Genomic DNA, 14807 nt, shown 5'->3' with positions numbered 1-14807 from the left:
GGAATTGAAGTCTATGCTGGTTTTCGGCATAAATAGCAATAGAAGTTAGAAGATATCGGAGTAATTGGCGTCACCGGCTTAAATGCAGTCGTTTGTTATATAACGAGTGACCATCTGGACGATAAGTGTACTCTCATCTACTGAGAAGTGAGAAAGAATTGAAACCTATTTGCAAGATTTTGTTGCTTTGGGATGCACAGTCTCTGAGCTCCGTATTGTTATGAGGCAGAAAAATGCGACATGAAACTAAAATTAAAACTAAACTCTAAAGAATACTATTATTTAACCTTACATTAATGCTGTGCAATAGCTGCACAGTGTGCAAGAACCGGAAAATGTCTTTTGTTTCTGAATATTTTTTTTCTTTCAGTATCAGAGCAGTGATATTAAGAGCCGTGAAGCAGTGCAAATGTTTCTTAGTGACTACTAAAATGTTTTCAACCTCTCAGTACGGCCTCGGGATGACCCCGCGAGTTCTGCTCACGGTTCAGCTGTGCACATTGTCATGCAGTAGGAGACCAGTGCTCGCACAGAGATGCTCAGAGTTGAGACCCACTCCTCCGAAAAGCTTTAGGAAAATCTGTTGCTCATTCTATGCATACTAATGCATGCATGTGTTGCAAGGTGCTTCATTTCTGCTCGCTCCAGCTGGTTCATCTTATAACTGGTCGACTGGCCTGTCATTTTCTCTTACAATAAACCTATAAAATGCCATAACATTACCTCAAAAGTGCAACGGTTGCAGAGCAAGGTCAAACCTGAGAGTTCTGCTGAAGTTTCCTTGAGCAGGAAAACTAACCAGTTTACTGGAAGCAGAGAACCATCAACTCTGAGAACTGCAGCGCACACTACAATCTGTGCCGAGTCTCTGCAAGGGTGACCACTGATACAACCGCATAATACAGGCAAGTCAGACACTGACAGTGTGCTCAAACCACAATAGGGCATCAGTATCTCCACTCTCAACCACCGCTGTTTTTACAACATCAGCACCCCCAAAACAAGGGCGAGGAGTCAGAATGTTTCCAAACAAGGAGACAGATGCAAGCAGGGATGCACACATACGCACTGTATACACACTCGCACACACACATCGCTATTAATTATTAATACTTTTCTGCCAGGAAGCTCTTAATGTTGAATGCTGAGCTATGTGAGAAGTTTGAAACACTGCATTGTATCGCAATAGCTGCCAGTTTCTCTCTCTCCATCTCCTCCTCTATCTCGTTCTCACTATCTTTCTTTAAGATCTCCTTTCATCTTGCCTTTTCCTCCACCTTTACCTGTTGGATGGTCTTTCTATCCATTCTCTCTTTCATTTGAATGAAGCTGGGTCGAGTGGTTCCACAAAAACAGAAACCTTTGGATTTGCATTAAGGTTTTACAAAGTAACTTGATTAATATTTTGATTAATTTAAATTCATATAATCAGGAAAGGAATCTGGTTTATCATGGTCACGCTTTAGCATTAATATTCAGTACACTATTTTGGTTCAAAATCTAGAAATCTTCGGTTTGAGCAACAATTTGATTCCCTGCAACATTTTCCTGGGCTGAGTCGGCTGCCTTTGGCGCAGTCTTGCTTATACTAGCTGTCAATCATCAGCGGAGACCATTTCTTACCAACCGCGGCAGCAAATAGTCCCTATACTTTTATGTTTACATATTGTGTAAACACAGTCTAATGGCATTCAGCCCGCAGATTTCCGGCGGCGTGCTTTGATGTTTATATGCTCAAACTGCCTCCTAGGAGGAAACCACTGCCAGTCCCGGGAACTGTGCAATTCAAATGTGGTTAACAAGCGAATGAGCCAACAAGCCGAACCGAGCAAGCCGCCACAAAACTGATGCAGCAGTGCCGCATCTCTCCTTCCTCCCTCCTCTCCTGCTCGCCCCATGATTGGAATGAGAGAGAGAGAGAGAGAGAGAGAGAATGAGAGCATCAGCGCCCCCCAAACACTCCTTGATTTGCGAGAGAAGAGAGAGGAGGTGACAGCCAACACAGGCTCTCGTCAACCTTACCTCAAACCTTCCTGTGTTCACGGTTCACACAGGAGAGGAGGTGACAGGAGGCACGTGGATAAAGGTGCACTCACTCACACACACACACACACACACACACACACACTGTACATGCCCACAGATCTCTAATCTTCTCCTCAAATCATCCCCTATCAGCCACAGCAGCCTTCACTGCAAATTGCCCCTGCGTACACGTGTGTGTGTGTGTGTGTGTGTGTGTGTGTGTGTGTGTGTGTGAGTCAACCAGTGGTTTTGTCGCAGAACAACATGTTCTATGTGACTCAGCTCCCTATAAGGGGATGGTAGGCTCCACTGCTGATCTTTTTCTTTTTTAATGGATCAACTGGATAATCTTTTTCGGGTCAAGTCTCAAAACAGTAATTTCTTACTTTTCATCTTAAAAAACTGTCACTTAATGTACTATTTGGTAAGAAGGAATGTGATTTTTGAGATATGGACACTTTACTTTGGAACAACACTTTTGTACCATAAATAACATTTCAACGCACAATTATTGGCAGCAGAGTTAACTTGACCTTGTGTCATGTCATGTCAGTTTGCGCACCCACACGGCACATTGGGCAGATTGCCTCTGCACCAACAACTAAATGAAATGTTGTGTTGCACAGAATGTGCACAATGCAAGGTATTTACCGTCACATGTGGGTAAGGGGTGGCTCCACCAGTGGTTCTTCTCACACACTAGCGGCTCCTCATGGCTGAGTCTGTAGCCAGAATCACAGCCGAATGATACTGTGGACCCGATGGAGAAATCCTGCCCATATCGAATACCATTGACGGGGATACCAGGGTCCAGGCATGAGTAGCTGTCGACTGCAACACCTGGAGAAAAAAAATAAAAATAAAATTAGATGTCTAAATGGTTTGCATGCCGATGAAGACTACACTTCTCCTTTAGTTTCGCTGATCTGCATATTCTAAAGCTCACAGATGGTTTGAATCTCCACATAAAGCGTCATGCTGTGCAACCATGGTTGTTTGTTTTTCACAGGTAGCTAATGACTGCATGTGAGGCTGGCTCGTGTCTGGTGGGCTACTAGTGTAATGTCGTGCCCTGACAACCAGAACACCTACTGTTTTGTTTGTTCTGTTTTGTTATGTGCATAAAGTTCATGTGTATTATTCTGATCTATAGAAGGTGTAGCATTGAGGGCGATATATTAAAGCTAGTTTTCTGTCTGTGAATGCAGAATCAGTGCAGAGTACAAGCTGAGCTACTTAAAGCCTTTTGAATATAAAAGTCTGTAACATCAGATATGGCGGTTCTAGGACGCATAACTCGGCCCTTTCCACCTGAGAGGCAACTGTCTGCTTTATGACAGACGAATCTAGAAACATATCAGCCAATCGTGTCGTTTCACCGAAACCAGTGCACAGTTGAGATTCATGACAGTTTAAAACGATTTGGTGAACGTACAGATGGATTTTGAATAAGCATGGAAGAGGAGGATATCACACTAATGGACAGGATTACCAAGGATGATGATGTAATTCAAACATCAGACATTGAACCCCCAATTTTTGTGCTTTGGATTGAGTTATCAAAGAGTTTTGTGAAATCATGCTCATGTACAGTATGTATTTAGATGAGGGCCTGGTCTAGCTAAATGCAAGTAACTGGCTTTGGGTGTTTCCAAGATGGCTGCTGAGTGATGAGAAATGTCTATAAAGACTTTGGTACTGAATAACAATAAGTACTGTGGAAACGAAATGCAGAATAGCATCTAACTAGAAGTGAAAAAAGCAGTGAAGTGCAGAATAAAGTACATACATATAGATATATAAATAGCTATATTAGTAAAGGGTATATAAGAATATGCTAAGAAAAATACAAATATGAACAATATAAGAGTACAAACAGAATTACGTAAATACACTAAAATATACACTACACTATAGGGCAGATACAGTATGGACAGTATTACAAAAATGAATATGGTACAGGGCTCATAAAGTATCTACAGTATGGACATAGGTATATGCATTGTGAGAACATTACAGTGCCGATGAGTAGTGTGGCTGTAATCCATATGCATAAACATGATGTTTTTGTTTGCTGACTTACTTTCATACAGTATCTTGAAGCCAGCATTTGATCGGCTGTTGTCGGTGGTAAACAGCAGATAAAGAAAGTTGCTGCTGCTGAACAGGAACTGGGGAACCTGGGTGCCATTGAAGGAGCCAACCAGTGGAGACAGGAGGTTTGGCCCATCGTGGATCTCCAGAAAGTCATAGCCCAGCTCTGTCTGGAACCTGAGAGACGACAACGTCAGAACGTCAGAACGCTGCTAATTGTTGTTTTAAAAGTTTTGGAGTAAAAGCCTTCGCATTTCATTTAAAACAATAAGAAAAAACAGAAGTGGGAAAAGCTTCAAGCTTACGTTCTTTGCATAATGCTAGATCTGTCTGATAGTTCATTAAAGTGAGAGTTTGTCAAGGCAACACAAAGATAAAGCTTTTGTTGCAGTATATTTCTTCGAGGTGCATTAATTACAGCAAAGGTTCACGAGTTCACTCCAGGGTTGAATGACTTTGGCTGCCAATTAGTCTCTAAAACCTGCAAAATTTATATTATAAACCTTTACAAAAATTACTTTTCATTTTAGATGATCACAGCCATGAAAATCATACTTTCTGTACACGTTTGTTTAATTGAGTTAACAGGAAAAAAATGAACAGGTCCAGTCTGTCAAGCCCTCTTAAAGTTGTTGAGGCAATATTGTTAAATGCACTTTACAATGAAATAAAGTTGAAACAGAAAGTCAAACCAATGAAAAATGATTTCAGGGGATCCTCTCAAAGTCTTGCTTCTATCACCACTTCACAGCTCAGAGAACACATATCATAAACCAAAATATTACCAGCCTCCCTGATCAATATACATCTTCCAATATTAATTATACAGCCTATGAAATTTAGGAGATCATTAATTCTCAGTGAGGACCCATAAACATTAAGTCCTGTAAATCTTTTTGCTTGTCAGAAGTAACTGATGGCGGTCCTGATGAATCTGTACAGTTCTGTCCATTCAGAGCTCTGAGAGACTCTGCAATATGCAGAATGAAAGAGTTATGCCACCCACCTGTCAAATGTGATTTTGATGGAGCGTCCTGGTTCTGATTCAATCACCCACTCACAGCTGAGGGAATCTTTGTAGTAACCAGGCCACCCAGGAGACAGAATCACTCCATTTGGGGCTGAATAGTGGCCTCCACACGGGGCTGGAGGAGGACAGAGGACAGAAAGAGGGAAGTTCAGGTGAAAGGATGTTGGTGTGTGTGAGCGAGACCTTATTATAGATTGCATTATGTAGTTTAGGCTGCTGAATGAGCTCCATTAGTAGCTGACATGTACACGTAGACAACGTGAATACATGTTTGATTCAGTTTAAATTTGTGTCTGGAAGTTGGTTTTGCTGCAGCTGTAAGTTGGCTGATGAGACATTGAATTCAATAAACATACTCTGATTTCACTATCAAAGAACAACAGACCATAATTTCACAGTTACTTTGGATAACTAGCTTTAGTCCTACTTGAGACCGTATCATCAACGTGTCATTGAAATTATTTCATTTGTTTAAACCTTTGTTAAATTCTTTTTTTCCCCTGCCACTTGTAAATACAACACTGACAGATACTGCAAATATAATAGCAAACTGTGGTCCATTCAGACATCGAGTTGATATGGAACAACATAAGTGTTGTTTTGGCAACCTGATACATCTAACTACAATATTAACTCTTTTTGCTCAGATTTGGTCTCTTCCAACTGATGAGGGAAAATAAACTGGCTCTTAAGTTGCTAAATTGCTGCATTATATACACATCAGGTTGTGTTCAGTGGGTTCATTAGAGTTTTTTTCACTGCAAAACAGCTGCCTGTCATTGTTGGAAATGATGCTGATGAGAGTGAAACACTGCAGTCTGTAAAACCAAAAAAAATGAGCTCAAAGAAGCTAAAACTGCATGAGAACAGCAGAATTCTTCCACATTACAACCAATAACATGATCCACTGTTAATGTAAAATATTAATATGAAAGCTTTGAACATAAAAATAACTGAAATAACTTCATATGAAACAATCAGGTCAGACACAGTGTTCACACTTACGCATCATTAGATCAAGCATGTTCATGAAATATACAGATGAACTGCGAGCTCTGGTATTCTCCTTCATTGTTAAAGAGAAACATTTAACTGCACTCCACATGATTTAAAGATGGCATTAAATGCAAAACAACACATTTAAAATCACAGGAACAAGAACAGTCAAGCATATTTCTAATCATCATCCCAAACCGTGATGAAAGATCTTAGCAGAATGTTAACTGTGATCACAAGGTTACATTAGCCAGGAGCCATTCTGTTCCAGTCTTCTTTTAAATGTGATCTCATTTAAAGTTTAACTTTGTGTCTGAAGTCAATTTGCTCTGGTCTGTACCTGCTGAATTCAATTGAGCTGCTTTTCCCTTCAAGTAGTTATAGATACAAATTAGTTACAAAGGATCTGTGGGACAATATTTTTTTCCTGGAGCCCAATTAACACGAGCTTCTTTGTACCACGGCGTTATCAACAGAGGCTGCGTTAGAAATATCTTAAGTTAATTACATCTTCTGTTCAGCAAAAAAACGCTTACCTCTGGTTCCATCTGAGATGAACAGGGCAAATTTACAGTTTAATTTGTCCGTACTTTCTTACAAGGTGTTGATTATAGTATGCGCTGCACATCACCTTATCAAGTTGTTACACTCAATATAATCACTATATAGTGTGAAGTGGATATGGTAATATTGTAGGGAAAAACATCAATAATAAGAAGACCTCACTTGACTTTTCATGGAAGTAGGCATGGTTTGTGACTTTAATACATAGTAGTGAGATAATTATATCCAACACATTCATGTATGTGTCATTAACATTTGAGTTAAATGTCATCTGAACCAATTTTCTTCCATGTTTCAAGAAAGGGCTTTCTATCTCTCAGTACAAAAACAGCATCTTTGTAAGCCTGTAGCATGTCACGGTGTATTAACAATTATTTCCCTGGGTGTTCAGGTTAGCTTGCCACCTCCGTATTTCTTTTGTGATGAGCTGACAGCGTATATTTCCCACCTCCTGCGCCCCACTGCTGTAGTTATGATGATATCTTGGATGACATATTGTTCCAGAGTTAATACTGTAATCAACAATCTAGTCAATATTTACCTTCACATTTAGGAATAGGCCCACTCCACATGACTTTCCCTCGTTCTAACTGACAGGAAATGGTCTCGGCTCCCTGGGTTTTGATGAAACCGTCCTCGCAGACCACAGAGATGGAGCTGCCAAGCTGGAAACTGTCTCCAAAACGACGAGCGTTGATGGGAATGCCAGGGTCTGGGCACTCATTATGGCCAAATGCTGGAGTAAAAAGTTACAAGCAGACACAGATACGATGAGGAGGAAATTGGAGTCCAGGCGCTCGCAGAGAAAGAGAGAGACACATACACGAGGAATGTTATTAAGGAGTATGAGACCAGTACTTAACGGGCGCTCACAGGCTACATTTCGCTCATGATTTTTGATTACATTTTTGAGAACCAATTCTATAGAAATATGGCCGCAATGTGACATCTTTGAGTGTTTAGTCCTGGCTCAGAAAATGTCTACACATCTCTCCTGTAATCTGTCTATTTCATATCCCTGCTCGGCCTATATGCTATATCTTTATTCAGATGCCCATTTTTCATGCTGCAGTGTATTTGGCTTGGGCGGCAGCAATGCAACGTCTGATAAAACTCATGTGAGCATATCTGCTCGGGGACACGGTCTGGCTCATGAGATTTGAAGGCTGTAAAGTCCATCCTAAAAAAAATTCCCATGTTTTGCGGGCTGAAGCAATTCGCCGTGATCAGCTGATGGAAAGATTTAAAAATGACAAATGCAGTGACCCAAAAATATATTTAGAAGGAAAAAAAACGAAATGTCTGAAATACACAGAATAGTGTGAGCTGTGAGGAAATGTGTGGACAGAACACTTCAACATTTTGGGAAATGTGTCTGTTTGCCATCAAACCGGCCGTCAGACGGGAAGATCAATATCAATTTCCATCCCTGTTTGTCTGGTATAGAGACGTGTTTAGCCTAAATTAGCTCAAAGACTGCAGGCAGGGCCAAACAGTCACCGCCATCAAATACGAACAAATATTCCTTCCAACAAATGCCAAACTATCTTATTTTCTGTACATGCTGTATCCTGTTATCTAGCAAGGTAGTCGTCAATACATCTGAGAGTCCCGTGGGGTTTGATCTATTGCAAAAGTTTGCACAGCTGACAACTTTACGATGAAGATAGAACTTCTGAGATGTTAACTGCTCCTAAAAAACACTCTCGGTTTCTATTTTGACATGGGTTAAAGAAACAAGGTGTGATGTTTAAAAAAAAAGGCAACGTGGGAGTTTTTGGAGGGTGTATTGTTTCCCTTCTGACAGAACTAGGCTTCTGCTCGCCTCGTCTTTGTGCTAAGCAGGGCTAAACGCAGCCTGGACCTCTCTCTTTACTGGACGCACGGAGATAAAAATGATATCAATCTTCTCATTTGACTCTGGGTACGACAACAAACAAGCCAAAAATTGTTCCTTTAATACCTCCCGTGCCTTATTTTCCTCTTTGTTCTGCAACCTGCACCTCTATTCTTAGCTGGCCACATGAACCCTCTTGGATCAACTCGGTTTGTCTTTTCCGGAGCAACTCTTTGTGTTGTTGAAGCCTCCAGTTAGATTGAACTTTCAGTGAATTAAAAGAGCGTCTAACATCCAATATTTGAGGGGTAAAAAATAGCAGCTGCTCTTTTGAAGTGATTATTGTGATGAGAACACAGCTGAAAGTTTTCAAGTGTGGATAGATGCACTGTTTCAGAATAAAACCACCTCGCATTTAATACAATCGCTACAAGTCAAGGCTGAAAGTCATGCATAAAATTCATATACAGTCATATTAGAAGTGTTGTTTTATAGCCCCGCAAGAGCAGAGTACGGAGCAATGCCTCAGCCTCTCCCGCATTATTCTGCTGCAAATAAAATGAGTAAGACTCTATATGATCTTCTTTTCCCTGCCATAACCATGTATCAAACTCACGGTTTGAACCCAGATTTTGGACATTTGTGGTATAATATCAGTAGACATTGGTCATTCCTCTGTATTTGAATAGCAAAGTATAATAAAATCATGTATTAAAAAAATGACATACTGCTGTATGTGATATTAAATCCTCGTCCTGACATGGAGTGATCAGCCTGAAACTCCAGCCTCAGTGTGTTAGTATTGGATGTCAGATGGGAAGGACTCTCAGCGCCGGAGAACCTCCCGATGACGAGGGCATCGTTTGTCTCGCCATCTTTGACCGTTAGAGAATCATAGGGGGCCTCGAGGTCGAAGTCGTTAAATGCCAAGTGGATTCTGGAGCCTGGATCAGATTGGATGAGCCAGACGCAGTTCATGTTGTTCCCGTAGCCTTCTGGGTAATCTGGGGAGAGGACGGTTCCTGAGGGAGCTGTGAAGTTGGACATGCAAGGGACTGTGGGAGGAAGAGTAGTAAAAGATAGAGACAGACAGACAGACAGACAGAGAGCGGGGAGAAATTCAAATTTAGGAAAGGAAAGTGATGGAAGGAAGAGAGAAACAGAGAGAGAAATTTTCTGTTAAATATTCATCGCCGCAGCATCATCGGTCATCATCCGCTCCAGGCCATAATAAACTCTGTACTGTCACCATGGTGACAGGTCTGACTGAAAGTTATCAACATCACAGCAGAGGACACGCACCTCTGCAGCCATATCTTTAGTTCCTAGAAATGACTTTTCATACTTACATATGCATATGGGGATGTTGGCTGACCACTGATTGTTGTCTTGGCATGAGATTGTTCTCTCTCCGATCAGCTCGAAGCCAAACTGGCACTCAAACCTCAAGATTCCTCCGTTTGAGAAGCTGTCCCCCTCTCTTATCCCATAGAGAGGAGTTCCAGGGTCCCCACAACTCTCTTTGTCTATTTCTGTGAAGACATTTAACATCCGAGTGTTATTTCTCTGTGTCACAGACCTCCTCTGATGTCCTAAGAAAATCAAAACATGCATCAATAAATCTAACATGATCTTGGACAAGTTCCTTCATTAACATGAGCATTTTTTAAAACCAATCCCACATATACAATGCTGCCATAAAGAGCAAAATCTGTATTAATCCGCAGCAGAGAATCGTACCCAACGATGTAGAATTAACTCCTGTTTTCTAAAAAGTACAGCTGGTTTAATTCTTTAAAAAAATAAATGAATAAATGAAAGTGTATATATTCATGACTCATTTTTTAAAGATTTACATCAGCAGCAGGAACCAGAGGCCTTGGGGCTGTGAGTCACAGTTTGGCCGGGCAAATGAAAGTATTCTTGGTTTGAGGTTATTTTTTTAAATAGTTTTTAATTTTCTTTTTCTTTTTAACCCAAAGACAAAAAAAGTTGTCTGCCTTATCCTTGGATCTGGACTGCACCTAATTAGCGAGCTAATTCAGTGCATAGATATTACTTGATACATAATTTCTGACATACAGGGGGATAGGCAAAATAATTTAAAAACTGCATTGAATAAAACCAATTAGGCAGCTTTTTTCCACCACTAACAACAATTGCATCAAGTTGGTTTGTTTTTTTAACAGTTAGTAGCAACATTTGGCTCTGAGACGAGGTTACCTGTCAGAGATGATGCTAATTGGCACGTACCGTCTTGATGCCAACCTGAGAAGCAGTATTTGCAGTGGTTCCTACTAAGTTATTGGTATTCAAAACTTGTTACCATCAAGAGTTTACATATGTGTTTTTAGTTTAGACCAAAGCATGTGGCATCACGCTAATGAGAACAGTCACCGCTGGGTAGAAAACTGGCTGCTAATTTGAATTGTAGAGATATGTGAAATCGGCAAACTTGTTCATTTCCAGCTGTAACTGTTAAAAGATTTTATAATAGATAGTTAATAAAGGTTTTCAGGCCTCTGACATTTCTGCTGTGCTTATTCTTATGTACTGTGTTGCTTTGCTGGCATCTTTGATATCTATTAAATATGTCTAATGACATATTAAAGGATGTAAAAATGTAAATGTGCCTTTTAGATGAATGACAAGTTTACACTTGAAATTACATCATCACAGTTAAGTTGTATATGTGCTAATGCCTGATGCTGGTTTTTTTTTTACCTGTAAGTAAATGTGGACAAACACTGTGATTGGTTCTCTACACTGTATGTTCAGTGGACGTGAAGTAAAGGAAAAGCAGCAAAAGCCACATGGTTGCATAGATTGCTATTATTATACGACTCATTTAAACAAAATAGACTTTATTTAACTATAAGCATTGTTAGTAAATGTGCATGTACAGTAGCAGCTAGCAAATCCAGTGTCAGGAGTCAGGAGCTTTGACAATATCTGTGGTCACCATGCAGTGTTATAAGCCTCAAATACCCAGTGGTCATCTTCCCCTGCTGTGAGCCACAATGGCATGCTACCATAGCTCATCATCCATTATGAACAGAAATATACTGCCAACTGGAATAGAGTCTTGCTTCAAGACGATTGGCTTTCGGTGTGCTGCGTAAGGCGGATTTCTTGAATGCTTTTACTTCTTTGTTGACAAAGCCTGCAGCAAGTTTGAATCCATCTCTTTCTTTATGCTCCTTCCCCTGAGTTTTCAAGTATTCATGACCCCTCTTTTTTTTCACATCCAGTCGGACCGTAAGGTTAGACGGATCCGTCTTTGATTCTATATAAAGGTGCCACTGTGTCACCATAATTCTCTGTAAAATTTTGTGTACGTTATTTCAGGAAATATACCCTCTATTTCCCCAGCCTTCCTCTCCTTTATTCCCCTGCTCCGCTCCTATTTTCAGTATTATTTACAGGAGTGGCCCATGGCAGGAAGCAAAGGTATGGCTTTGTGTGCTTGTGTTCACTGTTACTACGTGTGAGTGTGCTTGTGCGTGTGTCTGAGTGCGTGTTTGTGATGTATTGCATTAATTTCCATCATGACATCGTCTTTATGAGAGCCACGGACTCGACCAATCACAACCTGCCTAGCACACACAGGCTTGTGCATGAACACAAACACACACACACACACACACACACACACACACACACACACACACACACACACACACACACACACACACACACACACACACACAGCGAGCAGTAGAATAGAGAACAAATTGCTTTGAGAGAAAACAGGAGCACTGTCGGAACATTCCTATACTACGACTCCCATGCTCACGCACACAAACACACACACACACACACACACACACACACACACACACACACACACACACACACACATACAAATACTGTACATGCATGCACCACACACACACACACACACACACACACACACACACACACACACACACACACACACACATCCACAGCCACTCTCTCCCTTTCTGTTGCTAACACACACACAAATACACACAAACACACACACACACACACACACACACAAATAATCCTATTGTGTTTGTAACAACAAGGCTGACAGATTCACAAAGGGGATTAGGCTCCTTAAAGTGTGTGTGTGTGTGTGTGTGTGTGTGTGTGTGTACAACTTCAACATTATGTTTGTGATTGCACATTGAGCTCTATCCCTTTCCATTCTGTAATACTCCATCATGCTCACTCCATATTGTCCATGGGAATACACATATATGCACACAAAAAGAGCAAACTCCACACACACACACACACACACACACACACACACACACACACACACACACACACACACACACACACACACACACACACACACATATAAGGAGAGTAAGCGCACTACCATTAAAGACTTGAGAGAGTAAGGTAATAGATTTTAGGGGGATAATGAGATTGGAGGGAAAAAAGCTTATTGGCCGTTTCTCTTTTGTGACCATTTTGAAATTGATTTCACGGCTAGGTTGCTAATAGTAATCGACTGCTGAATGTATGGTCGTATAGTTGCATGCATAGTATAATGTTTGTCATATGCTATAAACCGTCTGTTTATAAGTTCTGTCTGCCGCTGTGCTGTAATTTCAATATGTATGTCTCTCACTAGAGTCTCAAAAACACAAGCAATACGCATTACGTTAAACCACGCAAAAAATAAATCAACAAAGGTAGCTATAGAAGCGACAGAAGAAGAAGAGGACAAGAGTTGAATTCTTATGCTCACTAAAGCAGGTTGGCAGTGGGAGGAAGAAATGAGAAATCCAGCCTGTCTAATTAGCTTGTGGTTGTCTGAATCTGTGACCTAAAGGGAGAGGCTCAAATTGACTTGTTCACACTGTAGACACCAGTGAGGACGGTCTGTTGAATGAAAATGATCTCATTTATTACACTCACAATACTGACATTTTTTTCTGCCTTTCTCAGGTTCCAAACCGGGCCGCTGAGGAGCTTTTGAGGATTGATTAGTTATGAGATGCGTGCGTAAGAAAGACATCAATTTTCTGCTCTCATTAAAACACACCATCTCTGCCGGGTCTTGTTACATAAAATGTTTTTCTGTACCCGATGGCGGAACTCCCATGTACCTGTAGCTCTCTGCAAATTGGACTCCGGTATCACAGATAATAATTGTGCTGTTTTCTTTGATCTGGACACATCAAGGGGCAGAAATACATCACTCCAGTCTGCTGTAAAAACACCTCAACAGCAGACCCAGACTCTGTCTCATGACCCTGTAATAAGGCTTGTAATTCCAACATCATCAGTGGATCTCAGGATGTGCCTGTCCTCAATAAGATTCCTGCAGACGGTATAGGTGAGTAAACAGAACGCCCACGTAACACAGGCTATTTTGTTCCCCTAAGATGTTGCTGCTGCTTCCCTCTCACCCCAAATAAGAACAGCATGTGAGAAAATCTGAATAATTAACAAAACAAATGTTACAGCAGTGAACCCCCCCATTCCTTTAGTGCACTGTTCTCTATAAACACAAGTGATAAAGCCAATAAAAGCCTGCCGAGACTAAACTTAAGAAAGGTTAAAGCGACATTTTCCAAACGCCTCTCTGCTTATAGTGAAAACAAAGAGTCTAATGAGCTCTGAACCATCTGGAGCTGCTTCTTGATGAGCCTTTCAAATGACTTCATGACTAATGAGGGCCAAAATGGCGTCTCGTATGTTGTAAGTAAGTACAACATTGTTTAGTCAATCCCCGTCTATTCTTTTCAATGTTAGCATTCATGGGGTCTCACTGACTACGTTTAAATGCATCCTAGTTTTCCATTATTAATCAGAATATCAGAGGATTTCAAATTTGATACGGGTCATGGAAACAGCAAATTCTGATTGAATATTCCCAATTAGGCCTTAATCTGAATGCAGCATTTTCTGATTAGGACCTGTGGGATGTGCCAGTATTATTCGGCGTCTTCTTGGCATATATTGTATACAGTGCATTCAGAATATGCATCCCAATTAGGCTGTTGGAGGCCTTCCATTTCCTGTTTTTGGCTCTGTGTGTTGTCATGGATGTGAGGGAAGAAACGCATGCCTGATAAAACACAGCTAGTTTTAACATTGAAAAGACATGGCTACTATCAACACAAGCCCACTCTCTCCAGTGCATTACTTCATTATGCTGCTATTCCCTATATGCTGCTTCAATTACTTGTTGTGCTGCTATTTACTTATTGGATGTTGTTTACGCATTACTTGCACATTACTACCCTGAGAACGCTTTTACTGAAAATAACTACC

At 40.8% G+C, this 14807-nt stretch overlaps 1 protein-coding gene across 4 annotated transcripts in view; it reads right to left on the bottom strand.

The window, feature by feature from the left end:
- Nucleotides 1–14807, bottom strand: part of csmd3b (CUB and Sushi multiple domains 3b) — a 341165-nt gene that overhangs the window by 79504 nt on the left and 246854 nt on the right. For all 4 annotated transcript variants that reach the window (XM_084380344.1, XM_084380345.1, XM_084380346.1 and 1 more), the window contains exons 13-18: nucleotides 9896–10078; nucleotides 9275–9601; nucleotides 7251–7445; nucleotides 5126–5264; nucleotides 4109–4296; nucleotides 2677–2865 (exon numbers count right to left, since the gene is read on the bottom strand). In XM_084380344.1, coding sequence (XP_084236470.1) covers nucleotides 2677–2865; nucleotides 4109–4296; nucleotides 5126–5264; nucleotides 7251–7445; nucleotides 9275–9601; nucleotides 9896–10078 — 1221 coding nt within the window. The remainder of the gene's footprint in view (nucleotides 1–2676; nucleotides 2866–4108; nucleotides 4297–5125; nucleotides 5265–7250; nucleotides 7446–9274; nucleotides 9602–9895; nucleotides 10079–14807) is intronic.

This window comes from Pagrus pagrus (assembly GCF_965226575.1).
Source record: "Pagrus pagrus genome assembly, chromosome: 17".
Taxonomy (NCBI): Eukaryota; Metazoa; Chordata; class Actinopteri; order Spariformes; family Sparidae; genus Pagrus; species Pagrus pagrus.
Note: the sequence above shows the minus strand (reverse complement) of the source record. Positions and strands in the feature narration are given on the sequence as shown.